At 36.7% G+C, this 17,595-nt stretch overlaps 1 protein-coding gene across 1 annotated transcript; it reads left to right on the top strand.

Moving 5' to 3' along the window:
* The first annotated feature begins 627 nt into the window (after positions 1-627).
* Positions 628-16,327, top strand: LOC131776661 (condensin-2 complex subunit H2). Its single transcript, XM_059092878.2, has 23 exons — positions 628-928; positions 1,181-1,282; positions 1,498-1,553; positions 2,158-2,230; positions 2,571-2,648; positions 3,374-3,450; positions 3,952-3,991; positions 4,580-4,697; positions 4,771-4,851; positions 5,374-5,480; positions 7,363-7,431; positions 8,223-8,292; positions 9,201-9,320; positions 10,334-10,390; positions 10,505-10,575; positions 10,696-10,780; positions 11,302-11,418; positions 11,992-12,056; positions 12,570-12,674; positions 13,076-13,136; positions 14,055-14,095; positions 14,367-14,411; positions 15,405-16,327. Exons 1-23 carry the CDS (start codon positions 794-796, stop codon positions 15,537-15,539), a joined length of 1,908 nt encoding a protein of 635 aa, XP_058948861.2. The 5' UTR covers positions 628-793; the 3' UTR covers positions 15,540-16,327.
* Positions 16,328-17,595: the final 1,268 nt, after the last annotated feature.

Below are 17,595 nucleotides of genomic sequence, written 5' to 3'. Positions count from 1 at the left end.
CCCTTTTTCGTCAGTGAATGATGCAAACTAGTTATGACTTGTATTTTCCTTTTCCATCTCGGTATGATGTCTCCTTTCTGTGTCTTATCCCTTGTTACCTTAAATTTTCTTTCCTTTTTGAGTTTCTTTTTCTTACCCATCCACGCTTTCTAAAATGATTCTGATATCTCCATTTATTTGAGTCTTTAATTGTTTTCAATTTTCTCTTTCGTTGCCATACCGCCACGGTATGCTACATGTGTCAGGGGTTTTTTATAACTTTTGTCATAAGCGGCTGTCAATGGTGTAACAGGCAGTTGTGTACGGTAAAGGTACCGTAAGGTGAAACCCAATCATGAGAGGATGCTCCCAAACAAACACACGGTGGTAACCAGATAACCCCTGCGTGTTAGCTTATGCTCTGTAAGGAAAGCCTCTCTAAGGGGTTGGGACATATAACTCAGTAATTAATAGCAAGGGGAAAGAATGTGGGCAAAAAAACCTTAATTTTGGGTCTTAAATACAAACGACATGAGAATCTGTAAACATGCTGGTGGCTTGTTATCCTTCCTAGGCGACCTCGCCCCTCTGTCTCATCTACGCTTCGCAACAAGCCCCATTTGGTGGCATTCAGCCACGAAGTTTATGTTCCCCGAGGTATAGACGTGAGTCTGCATACTGTGGAGCTTATCAGCGGTTGCACATCTAACGCATACTCAGAGCCTAGCAAAATGGCGGGAAATTTCTTTTTCTTCGTGAGCGTTTTGGAAGTCATGTTTTGGTTGAGTTTTGGCTGAATATCTTCGCGGTGATCATGCCTTCTCAAGAAGCAAGCAGTGATTCAAGCGACGTAACTAGCCGTTATAGTCATTTACTGCAGCCGATCCGTGATCTGACTAAGAATTGGGACGTTGATGTCGCTGCTCAACTGGAAGAATACTTGGCTGAGGTTAGCCAACGTTCTGAAATTAACTGTTAACTTTACGCTTATAGGTGAAATAAAATCGCCTTTGATTCCTTAGTCTATCTTGGCAGGGAAAAATTCTACAATTTTGTGCAAAATAGGGCGCTAAAGGTTACCATTGCGACTCTTGTTCTCCAAAGTTGCATTACTAAATACGTTGTTTATTTATGAGCGCTTTATATTAGTCCGGCACAGTAATGGTTGTACTTTCTCTGTACAAAACAACATTTGCTTTAGATCGAAAAGATCAAAATATCTTTTGATGAAGGGAAGACCACCATGAATTTTGCTGAAGCAGCGCTTCTTATCCAAGGATCAACTTGTATCTACAGCAAGAAGGTAAGTACATGTACCGTAACATAACCGCGTATCAAAGCAATCCTCTCCCTTGATTCCATTCCCCCTTTGACTTTTAACCTATGATCCATCCCGTGGGTCTATACTGATTTACATGACGGGTAAAAGGACCTCTTTTTCTAATGCCTCATATCCTAGTATTTTTAATATCCTAATATCTTTTAATATTTTTCTAAAGCCTCATATCTCTGTTGTAGGTGGAATATTTGTACTCACTGGTCTATCAAACGTTGGATCTAATAGCAAGTAAAAAGTAAGTCATTAGTTCTGATGATGAGATCAAGAGCCTATGTTTTCCTTTACCAGGGTGACACAGCTGTCAATAAAATGTTTATTTTCATACCTGTGACTATGACATATGCATAGCAGAAGATGCTTTGAATGTAGCCCCTTAATTGTGCAAGACCTGGTGATGGATTTTTGAAGAAGGGAGAAGGGAGTTTGGAGTTAGTTTTGGAGAGTTGAGAAAGAAAGTGAAGGATAGGCAGCAGTGGTCGTAGCTTTATTTGTCCAAATGCATACAAAGGATGGACTGACTTGACTTATTTTTGTAATGTTTTTTGTTTGTTTGTTTTTTTTTGTATGATAAGCAGATCACTTGTAAAATTGCAAATGGTCCCATTTAGTGTTTGTGTTAGCAAATGTTTTTGGTTATGTATGGGCAGATTCGCTGGCAGTGTGTCAACCACACATTGGTAACATGTAGGCAACGCCCCAAAAGTTTATTGTCATACATGTCTGTTATGTTTCAGTGATTTGTCAATTGACCTTTTTTTCCAAAGAATTGACTAGATCTCATAGATAATACCATTCCCCAACCTGACCTAATGTACCTATATCCTTCTGTTGTCTCCCAGACGTCTACAACAGGCATCAACAGATGATTCAGTTGAACAAGGGAAGAAGAGTGCCAAGGGGCATACTAAAGAGGTACATGGTATTCACTTAAGTTTTTCTCCCTTTCCCTTACTTAAATCTTAAAACTTGATCCTATTTTAGAGAAAGACATTTTATTGTTTCGTCACAAGTGTGAGATAGAAAAAAATTCTGAGTTCCCATGACGAATTGCACCTCAGACCTTCAGATTCTGCACTGTGATGCTCTATCACTGGGCTTAAAGAGGCTCTTATGTGAACAAGGCTCATTACGAAGTTCAGTTATGACACTAGTCCTGTGTACTGCTAGGATTAGCAATGTCAACATCTTTTGCTATTTCTTTACCAAGCTCAAAACTTATCTTTCTTATTCTATGATTCTTATTTTGTTGCAGTATCGCTCTTGGGATGACATAAAAGTATCAAAGAATATTGATTTGAAGGAAGATGAAGATGACAATGCTGAAAGAAAGGTACTTACAAATGTCTCTTCAAGTATTACAAGATTGCAATATTTGTTCCAATTTTCACAAATACAGTAATATGTGCAGGGGGGTTTCAAAATGTTTTGAAGTAGGCATCAGACTCTGCAAACCATGTGACTGTGAAAAGTTCATAAAAGGCTAAAAGGTAATTGTTTTGACCACAGTAACCCACAACATGTTACTAATTAGAGGGCAGAAGTCCAGTGGCCACTGGCTTGCTTTGAAATCCCTGTATGTGAATTAAATCGTATTTTGAACCATAGATGATCAGTAATGAACTTTTTGCAATTTGATTGTGTGGATTGATTAGTCCCTCATCTAAGTTCATAGTTTTTAATGTAATAAGTTTCCTTTTGCCTGTGGATGAAAATCGAGTAAAGCAATGATCCTCCTCGCAGGAAAGCTGCAATTACAGAATAGAATTCTGAAAAAATTCAGGCTTTGAGAGGATTGGAACCCAGGCCTCTCAGATTCTAATTGGGTGATTCCACCAACCAAGCCACAAAGCCACATGCTGGGAGCATGGGTACTACTAGGGGCTTCCTCTTTCCTGTGGCGGCAAATTTTATCCTAATTTTTTACAAGACAAATCAATTCTGAGTTTGTTATCTCTAATTAAAAAAGTATAGTAGTTGTTGGCCCTATCTGAACTACTACTGAAGAGCAGTATTTAGAGATCACCTGTTAATGATTAAATACCTGTTTTTTTTTAGAGTTCACTGATTGTGCCTAGGATTCCTTTAGCCTTAATACCTCTCCCAGAGGAAGAAAGAGGAGATGTGCTTCTAAGGTACATGTTTAGTGGTTATATCCATTTTGAAATCATTGGTGAGCCTTAAAATCTGATTGTTTTGCTCTAAATTGCATCTTTTTCCAAATCAATTTGAAAGCTGTACTAAAACACAACAACCAATCATATAAACAATAAACAATCAATTAGATAGATAATTTTAAAGTAAGCAATCAAATTACAGGAAAATGAAAAGCAAGTTTGTGCAACTTTTTACAAACCAGGTGTGGGAATGGTTCAATAAAATATTTGTACAGATTAAAAGATCCTGTAGGCGCACGCCTGAATTTTGCAATTTCAAAATGGGTGTAATAAAGTGGTTATTTAACTTTGTGTCAAGCAATTTTGATATGAAATTATACTTGTGATTTAAATCAAACTTGTGCCATCATTAATCCTCAGAAGTGATTAAAATCTAATATTTGGTTAATATAAGAGTTTGTGTACTTTGAATTGTGATGTATCAAAAGAAAATGACAATTTTTCTTTTCTTTTCGTCAGTCGCACTGGTGAAGCTATTGGAAGAAAGAATGATTTTAAGGTATGAAAAGTTTTAAATTTTCAAATTATTCCTAAAAATTTTTAATTTTTAGACCATGATTATCATCAAAAGAAATTCTGAGAAATCTCTCGGACGGGCCACAGACTTTCCAGGGTCATGTTAAGAAAACCATAATCAACTAATATTGTGATTAAAACTGTACACTCTCACTAATTGAATTATTTCAATAAGTGATTAAAGCCACAGCCTTTGTGACTCATTAACCCTTTAACTCTCCAAAGTGATTAACATATTACTTCTCCCTTCAATATCCATACATTATCCAGCAAACAGGTAATGAGGAATACTCAAACTTATCAGGTAGAAGTTGTTATCTTGATCTAGCACCAAATTCTTGTTACTACTAATTTACAAGGAAATGTGTAGCAGCTGGAGGGGAGAAGTAACAATCAGATCTTGGGAGTTAAAGGTTATTTAAGGCTATTAACCAAAACTGCATATATGATCTCAGCAGTTGAGTTAACTTGTATATTGATAAGTGCTTGAAGCCCCCAGCCAACGGGGCTCGTTAACCATTACCTTATTCAGCAGTGTAATTATTAAGAATTTAAATTATTTTGTCAACAGATGAACACATGCATTGTCCATGGTCCAACTGGCACCCTGCTTTTAGACTGGACACACCTTTCACTAATAGATGACTCCTTCAGAGGACTGAAGCCTGCAACTCCATCAGTCATGTCAGGTTTGTGGGAAATAAATCAAGTTTACCTGCTAATTAATAGTAAACAAATGAACATCCATTTTTCTCTGTCCAGGTCTTGAACCTAGAACTCATGAACAGTCTGCCAACCATGGCCTGGATGTGGCTGAAAGTTATGAGGCTTTAGAACTTCCCGGTTAGTAAAGTTCCCTTTCTTCAAGTTTTCATCTGGCCAAGTCTCTTTTCAATTCATTCCTGAAATTTGTTTTTTCATCATGTCTTGGAATTTAAGCTAATCAAAAGTCAGTGAATGCAATTACAAAATTTGAGCTGTAAATGGTTTGAACATACTAAAATTTGCAGGTCATTATAGGAGGACAATATTTGTCAACATTTCCTCAAAGGGATTTTGCATTCACTGCCCTGAAAACTTTCAGAGTTCTAGCTGAGCTAAGCTCATAAATTTAAACAAGGACTTACTTGATAGTAACTACCATTACTGGTAGTTACATTCCATTGTTAATGTGTAATTCCATTAAGTTATGATTCATCAAGTGCAACACCTTGTTCAGTGGTCCTGTGTACCAGCTGATACCATGAGAACTCATGAGCAAGGGACTGTCCATTCCCACAAATCATAATCCCTGTTACACAATTCAGTATGTTAAGAGTAGTTTACTTTCTAGGTTTGAAGAGCTAGGTACTTCCTTTCTTTTAGACCCTGATGATAATTTTGATCCACCTGAACTGATGGATGATGATGCACTTGATGACTGTCACAATGCTCCAAAAAATTGCAATGAATTTGTTACAGAGGAGACTGAGGTGAAAAAATAAAAAATTAGTTATCTCTTCAAAATGAGTTAAGCCTTTAATGTTATTGTACTATTTCATTACTCATCTAGCATTGTATTAAGGTGTTGGTTAAGTCATAAGATCCTTAAAATTGCCCCATATCTGCAGCAATGTACCCTGATGTCTATAGTTTGTAATAACTGGGATAATTGCTGGTACTTCATCCAAATATGAAGTTGGTCTACTGGAGATCACCCTTTAGCATTTTGTCTGTTCCCCTTGAAGTTTGCTAGTACCAATTTATACTCCTGAGTTGAGAAAGGCAATGTGAGGAGAGGTTGTCTTTTCTATGGACACAGCCGATATTCCACTCTGTCAAATCTTATCCCACTTTCCCCAACATAAGTCAACTACAAGTACTGCTGCCTTACACAGGTTGTTCCCACCCTTTTTATGCATTTTGTAAGGTTCCCAGACACTCTAAAGATAGTCAGTTATATCCCAAAGGTTTCAATAAATGCTGGTTGCCAACATTCTACCACCTCTTGTAAAACTTTTTGCTGCTACAGGTAGTCAGCTATATCTCAGGGGTTTCAATAAATGCCAGTTGCCAGCATTTAACCACCTCCTGTAAGACTTTATGCTGCTATAGGTAGTCAGCTATATCCTAGGGGTTTCAATGAAAGCTGGTTACCAGCATTCTACCACCTCTTGTAAGACTTTATGCTGTTGTAGGTAGTCAGCTATATCCCAAAGGTTTCAATAAATGCTGGTTGCCAACATTCTACCACCTCTTGTAAAACTTTTTGCTGCTACAGGTAGTCAGCTATATCTCAGGGGTTTCAATAAATGCCAGTTGCCAGCATTTAACCACCTCCTGTAAGACTTTATGCTGCTATAGGTAGTCAGCTATATCCTAGGGGTTTCAATGAAAGCTGGTTACCAGCATTCTACCACCTCTTGTAAGACTTTATGCTGTTGTAGGTAGTCAGCTATATCCCAGGGGTTTCAATGAAAGCTGGTTACCAGCATTCTACCACCTCCTGTAAAATGTTTTGCTGCTACAGGTAGTCAGCTATATCTCAGGGGTTTTTAGTAAAAGCTGGTTGCCAGTATTCTACCACCTCCTGTAAGAATTTTTTGCTGCTGTCTGTTTAGCCTGTATGCAGGCATTTGTGTTTGAGTTTTGCTAGCAGCAGCCACCTATGGAAGAAGTTATTGAAACCTGTTATACCCCCTGGATTGGTGACAAATGCTTTGCAAAATTGGTGACAAATGCTTTGTGAAATTGTCATGCCAAAACAACACCACATATTGATATGAATTTCTGAATCCAGAGTCCAGAAATATAGCTCCAAACTCCCCAAGTTTCTTATTGGAAGGGGTGAATACATATATGTTATTTACCAGGTGGGAGGTTCATATGAGGAAAAAAAAACTGTGCCTGAGGTCTTGACTGTAGCCAAAAGGGCAAGGGTTGTACTCAAGACCACAGTTTTTTTCCCAGACAGACCAACTTAGACTGGTTAATAGGTTATTTATTTATTGTTATTGTTTCCTCTGCTTTGCTGCAAATGACACAAAAAAATATTTCATACCTTGGTCTACATTGTGAAAAGCTGGACCAGTTATGGGTGCCCAATTAGCCAATCAGATTCAATGATGTAAGATTCTGGAGATGAGATGTTTCAGAAAAAAAAAAAGATTCGCTATGCTTTTGAGACCTTTTTGCTCCAATCTTTTAAATAGCTTTTTGATTATGTTTGTTTGTAAATACAAGTACATTAAGGAATTTTTGAAGCTGTTTTATGTATATTGTGCCAAGACTGTGGATTTTCAAGTTTTCTTTTTTTTTTTTTTTTAAGATATCTTGTAATGAGATAGGTTTGATTATAAATGTTTTTGCACATAGGATGATCAGGAAGAAAGAAGAGCATTGAGAGCAAGACCTGAAATAAAACAAGTTGTACAAGCACAGCCTGTGAGTTTTTTCCGAGACCATTTTGTTTGATTCTCCCTCAACACAACTTACTTAACAGTTTCTTTAAAGAAATGTAATACCCAAGAATTCAATTCTATTTAATTAATTTTCCCGAGAGTCTGTCATTCATTTGTGTTTAAAAATATTTAAAAATTTGGTTATAAATTAAACTCATTTATACTCCAAGTTGATATTTTTCTTTCATTTATGACCTGTTGTTTTTACAATGTTTTGATGTCATAAGGAGAAGTTGCTCATTGCTCACTCTTGGGACATAAAGGGTTAATGACTTAAATTTAACTAATGGCAATTAATTTCTATTTAGAATGGGCTGGTGACATGTGGCTGATGTTTCCTTACTTTACTTTAGTTTGAAACCTTAACCTTAACCTTAACTAATTGGTCTAGTTCTGACATGCAGTATTTCCTCATACAAGTTCCCTCCCACAAAAAAGCACCCTCCCCCAAGGCCAGAATATCAAACAAGCATCCCACTCAAATATATGCTCCTCTCCCCCATTTTTGTCACTAAAAGGGATACACAGAAAAACCTGTTTCTATTGCTACTTTATTTATAACTTTGACAGCTTCAACTGCAGCTGAATCAGTTCAGGAGAATAGTAAGCACCCTCTTGATTAAGCAGCCTCCTTCCAATAAGCACACCCCCATTTAGCCAAAATTTTAGATAAAAATGCTTATTTTAGGAAATACAGTACATCCTAACAAATTTACAATTGGACTGGTTTATTTTTACCATTATCTTAATCATTAATTTTTGTCAAATTTACAGTTCAAAGATCCCTGGAAAATGTTGGATCCTCATGATCCGGGTACTGCACAAGAAAAACCATTTAAGAAAGGTCAGCTGTCACTTAGTCACAATTTGTGGCACAGTCTTTCTTTTCCCTAGTGGAAGAAGTGGTGGCTTAATAGATAGAGTGCTGGATTCCAGCTTGAGAGGTCTGGGTTCAAGACCTTGTTCTTGGGCTAAACACTCTACCCTCACAGTTGCCTCAGTTGACCCAGGTGTATAAATATGTACTGGCAGATTGTCAGGGAAGCTTGATAAAATGCTGGGGGGGGGGGTGGGGGGGTAACCTGAGATGAACTATCATCCCATCCAGGGAGGAGTAGTAATATTCCAAGTCGCTTCATATTAAGGAAACCACAATGTGCTCCTGCTGGATGAGGCACTTGGCTTGAGTACAGACATAACCTTTCGTTTTTTTCACCTTTCTTCTCACTCCAGTACTCAGTCTTTCCAGTTTCTGGAACTCTTTTAAAGAATAATCAGGGTCAGGAGAAACTGATTAGAAATAAATTATTGTCATTGGTTTTTAGTAGGTCTTGTTTAAAGGCTGCACTTTTCACAAGCCAAATGTGATTCAAATTTGGACTAAGCAAATTGAAATAAAAGACTCGGATACCAAATTTTGCTACTTGTTATGGCCATTCTCATTATAGCACCCAGAGAACTGCTCTAAATATATCATAATGATTTGAATGCCTTTTAGCATTTGTGATGTGAAAAGTTCAGCATCTGAATTTAAGCCCCTTTAAATCCAGGAGAAGAAAGGGTAGGGGGGGGGGGGGAGGGAGAGAGAGACTGATAAGCTATTCCAATTTGAACTGTAAAGTAGTATTATAGTTTTGTAGAAACCATCAGTGACAATATGATTAATGATTATTTTCTCGTAACCAGCTCTCCTTGAAAATTGTGTATTCCATTCCTAAGGGTAAAACTAAAGTGATTAAATTTATTTTGCAGGTAAACCCTTCAAGAAGCCTTCATCTTTGACATCACATCAGAAGAAAAAGAAAAGAAAGCGCAAAGAAGAAAATAAAGAACCTACACTTGTTCCTATCAATCAATTTATATCCCAAGCTTGTAAGTAAAATCAGCTGAAGATGAGACACTAGTATGACATTGTGCACTTTGTAGAACATACTCACCCTTAATGATAAAGTTTCCTTTATATATTGTACAAATTTTCAACAATAAACTTCCATTCTTCATTAATCCTTTACACCCCAACATTGTTATTGAAATTCTCCACACTTTTCTCTTCACATTTCTTCTGATACTGACAAGGAGAATTTGTTTGATACATTATGGAGCTTCTTAAATTGGTGATCATTTCCTTTATTCTCATGACTATTACATTTGATTCAAGGTTGAGAAATAAGGAGAAAATAGAAGCCAGTCACTGTTAGGGTTAATTGAAAGCACCAATCACAGGTGTTGAGGGTAAAACAGTCACAGCAAAGCATTATGCTAATTACTCTGTATGGCAATGCACAATCATTCAACCTTGTCACCTCATGAATAACTCTTTACATCCTTATATCATTATTGATATTCTCCATACTGCTCCTTATACAGTTTCTATGGTACTTCCAAGGAGAATTTGTTTCACAATCACAAGCTTTGTTAGTATACCACTATTTTCCTTATTCTCATGACCTTAGTGATTGATTCAGCAGTCATGCTGTAAGGAGAATTTGATCCCAGTCAGTCAGTCTTAGGGGTTACAGGGTTGACAGCAGTATACAAACAAAATATTGCCATTTACAATCTATTAACTCTTTAAACCCTAAGAGTGACCAGCATCTAATTTCTCCCAACCATATCACCCCAGAATCACACATTAAGGTCATGAGAATAAAGGAAATGATCACCAACCAAAGAAGCTTTTGATTGGTAAACAAATTCTCCTTGTCAGCACCCTAGGAAATGTATAAAGAACAGTGTGGAGAATATGCATACTGATGTTAAGGTGTAAAGGAATAATGTAAAGGGAAGGTGACCATATCACAAGAGAAACTGTTATTTCTTTGATTTTGTAGAACTTTAATACAATAAATCACCACAACTTTGTACATTTACTCTTTTCTTTGCAGTTTACTCACATGCATCAAAGATGTCCAAAAATAGTCTCAAAATTCCATCATTTCCAGGTATGCAGTAATGCTTGTTTGTTTACTGCTTGGAGTGAATCTTTCTCATGAAGCTGTTAATGGGTGAACCTTCAATGCAGCTGTATTTATTTTGCTACAAATTTAATTTTACAGAGTTTGAATACTTGTATTGGGCAGAATACAGAGAGAAACAAAAACTCCATGCCAAACTGAGGAAGGTTTTGGTAAGAAGTCTATGCTTTGTGCTTTTTACCCAGAGAAACTTTCAAGTTTGAAAATCCCTCAAAAAGTATTTGTTATGATGTGTAGCAATATACCTCAGATAAAACCACATTTTAATTCAGTCTCAGGTTGCAAGCAAGGAGGAAATTGAGGAATTGAACTCAATTGTAGAAAATAGAAAAGAGAATGCAGATGGGCAAGTATATGGTAAGAGTCAATGGTAGTGTTGCCCTAACCTTTTTCTTCTCGTTGTCTTCAATAGCACTGTGGCACTAGTGTTTCTTCAACCATTAGAAAGTACGAGACCTTGAGCATACCAGCCAGCCAGCAAGAGGTTTTGAAAGGGGGTACAGCACTCATTAATAGTGCCAGACCTTCCAGCAAACCTCTACCTACCTCATCTCAAAATTGCTGGCAGCAGAGAAACATGCCTCCTGCTGCACCGATAATGAGGACTTGTTTGCAGGCTAAACTTTCTTGCTAAGCCTCTGTTTGTCTTCCCTTAAACCCTTGAAATCACATAAGAGATTGGCATGTTATTTCTCCTTATAATATCCATACATCATCCAGCAAACAGGTGAAGACTCAAACCCATCAGGTAGAAGTTGTTATCTTGATCTAACACACACTATTTTACAAGAAAATGTGTAGCAGCTAGAGGGGAGAATCAACACTCACATCTTGGGAGTTAAAGGGTTAAATCATTGGATTGTGTTTATTCCTCTCAGATGATGACAATGGAGTTGGATGTAATGATCCAGCTGATTTTGATGATGATGGTGATGATTTTGGAGGGGTAGATGAAGGTTTGGACCTTGACAGTGCTGAAGTTCTGGAGCCAATGGGTAAAAATTGAGCTAAAATTTGTTCTTTTTATCACAGTATTTACAGAACAAGAAATGGAACAGAACAACAGACTCAATTCTATTAAGTCTTCAGAATCCAAATATTTCCATAAATTCCCCCTCCCTCCCTTATGAAACAACTATATTTACCACAAGGTAAATTGGTATTATCAACTGGCCAATGGTAAAGAGTTTCAAAGCTGATGTTTCGAGCTTTAGTACTTTGTCAGAGCTACCCTGTTTATACTCTCCCACCACAGTTTCTTTAAGAACTTACCCCCTTTATATATTTACCACATTTTTGTTGTACATGCAGCCTCAAATTCGATGCACAAAAAGTGACAGTCATAGTGAAAGCCTGAACTTAGCTTGGAACTAAATTCATCTTTACATGGTGAACAATGAGACAAAATGTGCAGCCATTGTAGGAGCTGACCAGAAAAAAACCTAGATTTGACTAGACCTTGTCCATTGTCTGGCCAGCCCTGGGTTCTCAAGTTGATAAGAGATGGAACAAGGGAGTGACCTTTAACCCACATGTTGGATTCAAAAGCTGTTCTGTTAATTTCACAGCATTGGAGGAACCTGCAGATGGTGTAGTTATTTCAAGCTATGAAGAAATGGTTAGGAAATATGTGGTGAGTGTTACTCTTTTTCCATTAGTTAAAGCTATCAAATAACTTAAAACTGATACAATTTTCAAACATTTATTGTCTCTAAACCTATATGCAGGACTTCATGGTCACTGGCCTGTAAAAATCCCCATTTGGCAACCTGGAGTCATAAAATGGTTGTCAGATGAAGTTCAGTTCAGTTCAGTTGCCAGAGAAGAAAAATGTAATATTACTTGATTTCCAAACTGTATTAAAAAAATTATAATTTTAGTTGTAAATTGTTCATGAAAATTCATGCCAAATCTTGTACAATGAAGGAGAAGGAGGCTATATATATATTGATTTCTTTTTTTAATAAAAAAGGTGGTAACAGTATTTCATTCAAATGTTTATCTCACTTGGTGATTCTTGTTGTCAAATTGGGACTCTGCAGCAAATTTACAAGCAAAAACTGTTCTTCAAACCATGGTGAAAAAAGTTGCAGTTGGAGCACTGATGTGCCTGTTTGCTAACCATTTCCTTGATCCTGCTACACAGGATAGTTACCTTTTGGAGGCACGTCAACAGTATGCTCAAGAAACAGAGTTGAGTAGAAGAGTCAGAGAATGGGAAGAGAGAATTGTCCCTGTATTAACAGAAGAGGTGAATTATAAATTAAAAGCATTAAGAGATGTGTCACTTATAATCCAGATGCAACTTGATTTTCACTTCTGGTGCACAAGTGGACAGCCTTGCAAAGATGCATTATTTTTTTAATGCATTTTTTATATCAAATTCTCCCACCATTATCGATGGTAAATTTGTCATTAACTGTATCACTCCCACTGGTAATTAACATGTAAATTCTTCCTATAATATCCATCCATTTTCCAGCAAACTGGTAGCACAAATACTCAAACTTATCGGGTAGAAGTTGTCAATCTCAATCAAACACCAAATTTCAGTAACTTATTTACAAGAAATGTGTTGCAGCTATAGGAGAGAATTAACAATCAAATCATGGGAGTTGAAGGGTTAACTTACTGATCTTACTCCATTTGCAGGAGACACATCGGCCATTTGATATTCACAAGTATGGAGAAGAAATTATTGATTTGTTTAAAGGTAACGAGTGTAGAGTATGCTAAAACAAACTCCAAATCAATGGCTTCTGTACTGCCGTTGTTTAAAGCTTTACTCTCTCACTCACTCCATCTTTGTTTTGAAAATTGTTATTGTGCAGTGACTTCTCTGCCAGAAGATGTCTTGCTGTTTTTAAATGAGCCCACCTACCACTTGCATCATCTCTGCTTCAGAAAGTTGTTTTATCTTAGCTTTTAATTAACTTCCATGAGTGGCCAAGACAGGATTTCTCCTTACAATAGCAACACAATATCAAACAGAAAGATGATTAGAATAAAGAAAAATATCAATCAGGGAATTAATAATTGATCAAATGCCAAATTCTCAGAACTAACAGCATAAGAATTGTACATCAAAGAGTAAGGAGAATTACCAACAAGATGTCGGGAGTGAGAGGGTAAATGCAAACATTTGTCTTAGAACCACACCGTAAAAATGACATCAGAGAATTTCAAGGATAGCAGCAAAAGTATTTTAGGCCATAGTGACTTAACAGTTGAATCTTAAGACAGGATTATAACCCAGATTTAAAATTCAATGCTTCCAATTATGTGCATCTCTCTTCATTAATTACTGCAACAAGTTTCTTAAACTGTCTGCTTCTTAGTTCTCCACCACACACACCCCTCCCTCTTCCCTTTCCATTTGGACTGAAGAATTTTTGGTAGCAGGGTCAACATTACTTCTCAACTAACTGATGCCCCTTCGGCACCAGACAAAACAATTAGCCAGCCAGCCATCTTGGTTTTCAAGAATTTGGGTGTCAGACAAGTAGTAAAAGCAAACCCACAAATCTGACTAGATGGGTGGGGAGGTCCAGAACCCTTGCACCCCTCCCTGGATCTGCTACTGAAATACACAATTGTGAATTTACTTTGTGTTCTGAACATTTTTTCACAGGCAATAGTAATCAAGATTTTAGACAGCTAGCCCATGAAAAGGTAATATACATCCCAACTGCATCCAATATTTACATTCTTTCACAAGAATTCATGACTTTGTCACAGTTAATGAGTAACCTAGTTCTTACAAGAGATTTAGCTTAAATGTTTTGCTCAGAAAGCAACAAAAAGGTTTGTTTGTAAACCAATTTGTGACTGGAGTTGAGCTTATTATTTTATTCATTGGCAAGAAATCACACCAGAGTTGTATAAGAAGGGTTTAGTAATCCATTTTTTGTGACCTTTTTGTTTTCTGTTTTTATTTGCACAGGAACCATTTGAAATATGTAGGTTTTTTCTAGCAACATTGCAGCTGGTGAGTTCTCACATCATCTTAGTTTTCAAAAGTTTTAAGTCTGAGAGTTGTTAATAATCCTTTTCCTAAATGTTTCTATCCTTTTATTCCAAAGATCAAGAAAAGTTTAAATATTTTAGAATAAAAATGGCAGAAAGAGAAGATATTCTCATATGGTTAGACTTTCTAGTCTTCTTGGATAAGAATGATAAAACTTAGGCCCTATCTCCTGCATCTTCTCTATACTGGTTAACAGGAGAAATTAAAAAACCCACACACTTTGTTGCAAAAAGTAGGGAACACAACTCCTAGTGCTATTGTTTATACAGGCCTCCATTTAAACCAGCTTTGAGCTGAACAGGACCAAATGCATCCATCTAAATGCATAACTTCAGGGAGAAGGATTGCCAAAAAGGGAGCAACAAATCTTAATGAGAAATGGTTTGATGCTACTCTGGTTTAAAGATTTAATGAATGTAACTGAGAAGTTACAATTCAGAGACCCAATGTTTTGACACTCCTGTCTAGTGCCTTCATCAGGGGTGATCTAATTGCTGCATCAAGAGGTCCTTTTATATGCTTACCAATAAGCTGCCTTTTTCTGACAAGGTGGAAATAGGAATCAGGTAGTACAAAAGACAGCGATAATTAGCAAGGCAGACTCTGATGTTCGCAAGCTGGTTGACCCTTGTAACAACAGTTTGACCATACTTTTCTCCCAAATAAGATATATTTAAAGTTCACAAGGCAATCAGGTGGACAATCAAACATGGTTTGATGCTACTCTGGTTTAAAGATTTAATGAACATAACCAAGAAGTTACAATCATAGACCTAATGTTTCCACACTCCTGCCTGGTGCCTTTATCAGTATGCTCAAATTATGGTTAAACTATGTCTGATTGTCCACCAGGTTGCCTTGTGAACTTTAATATATTAAATCTTAATGAGCTACACTAAGAAAAATCTTTCTTGTAGGGCAGAAGATCAAACAAGTATTCTTGTTTCTTTACAGGCAAACAACTATAATGTAGAGATCACAGCTGATGGAGTTGGAGAAAAAGCAGTTGACACCATGAGACTAAAACTTCTAAAAAGAACACCTGGAAATGTGGCCATAGCAACTTTTGGGGGACATGCAGCTAAATGATACACATAGTTTTAAATTATTTCTTACTTTGTAACAACAGTTGAAGTTTAGAGGTGATTATAAAGTACCTGCATGGCTGTGAAATGCTGTTATCACCAATGACCATGAAAACTTGTGTTGCAGATCTGTCTTTTTTTGGAGTTTATGATTTTAAACATATTTAATACTGGTAAATTAGAAATTCATATGCAAAACTGTTGTTTTTAAAACTACCACTTAACTTGTTAATTTTAATTTGTTTTAGAAGTTTTTAATGTTACATGAAAAAAGTTCAATTACCTCAATCATCTGTGCATGATAATACCTTGTGAACAAAGAGAGACAAGGAGACTTAAAACTGGCATCAAAAGGCCTTATCTTTGTGTTATCTTGACTATGAGCTGCCCCTCTTTTTCAGCAAAGTCCATTGTGAAAGTGAAACAAATCAGTGGAAAATAATTGATTTTAGCAAGCAGCGTGGATGTGCATGAAAAGTAGGCCCATCCCTACTTCTTGAGTATCTCACTCCCAGAGTTCTGTGTTAACATCAATTTTCTCTTGCTTATTTTTTCACTCACACAAGAGACCTGGCCTAAAAAAAAAGGGGGGGGAGGGCTGCTCATAGTTGATTTTGAGAAGAAATTTAAAACTGTCAGTCATCCTTTCATATTTCATAATGTATATACATGTCTATTGTCTCAGAATTTGATGAGCAGAATCCAGAGCAGCAAAAAGTTGTATCATCTAGCACTCATACAAACCATCTAAACAAAACAATAGAATAAACTTAATATTTATACCACTGGAATTGCTACTTTTGTCTCTCCCAGTCCATCTACTTTGTGCATCACTTCCATTAATTATGTTATGTTTTTGCAATAACTTGTTAAACCTTTTACACCTTAACATTGGTATGTATATTCTCCACACTGTTTTCTATACATTTCCTGAGGTGCTGACAAGGAGATTTTGTTTAACAACAAGAGCTTCTTTAGCTGGTGATCATTTCATCTTGTTTATTCTCATAACTGTGATTCAGAGGTGATGTTGTGAGCAGAAATTAGGTGCTAGTTACTCCATAAGGAGTAAAAGGGTGAACATCAGTTGTTATGTAAAGGGTAACTGAGATAATATAATTAGTAAAAAACCTGTTGAATGTTAGACAAAGTTAGTTTCTGAGAACCCATCTTGCATACTGCAAGGGTGGATTAGGTTGAAAGCCAATGGTTGGTTAACCAATTTCACATACTCTACATAACTTAGTAAGAGGCCAGTAATACTGATTCTAAATGGCTTGTAATCAAGGGTGATGACAAAAAATAATCTAGGTTTATGATGACAGATGTTTCCCAGTGCATATGCAACTACTAAGGCAAGAGCAATATTTACTTGGGCTTTCTGAAAGAGAGCCTAAGTCTAAAATTACCCTGCATTTGTCATAGATCTTACAAAGCAACACTTCTGCAAAGGCACTGACTGTCAGACCTCTGCAATAAAAATTGCATGGGCCCTTGGGAGAGAAAACCATTTATGGCCGTCTGAAGCAAACAAAACATGATTTTACTCAAAGGTCATAGGCTATATTGTAAGACTTTTGCAGAGAAACTCAACTTGGCCACAGGTATGGCAAATGCCTGTTGTGGCCTGTGTAGGTGAGTCATGCAATGTTCACAAAAACAGCATCAGTATTTCTGTTTTAGGACCCAAATACCCATCTCTGTTTTAGGCAGCTAAAGCCTCTTTTTCTTCAATTTTGGGGGCAGAGCTTAAAAAAAATTTTGATGGCTTGTCTGGAATAAGTAGTCTTCAGTGCCAGAAGAGAAACTTTTTTCTTTTTCTCACTGAGTAAAACCACCGACAAGCAGGATTTCAATTAAATCCCTTGCAGAGAGTGGAAATTTTAATTTTTTCAAGCTTCATTATTCATTCAAACCTGCATTAAGCAGCACTATATTAAGCAGTCACCCTGTATAAAGTAGTCAGGTGTTAAAGTCCCAAAATTTTTTCCTCTTAATCACTATAATTTTCACCTGTTAAGCAGTTACCTCTATAAAGCCATCACAGTTACACTTTACTA

This window comes from Pocillopora verrucosa, chromosome 8, assembly GCF_036669915.1.
Source record: "Pocillopora verrucosa isolate sample1 chromosome 8, ASM3666991v2, whole genome shotgun sequence".
Classification (NCBI taxonomy): Eukaryota; Metazoa; Cnidaria; class Anthozoa; order Scleractinia; family Pocilloporidae; genus Pocillopora; species Pocillopora verrucosa.
This window is presented reverse-complemented; position numbering and strand designations above follow the sequence as displayed.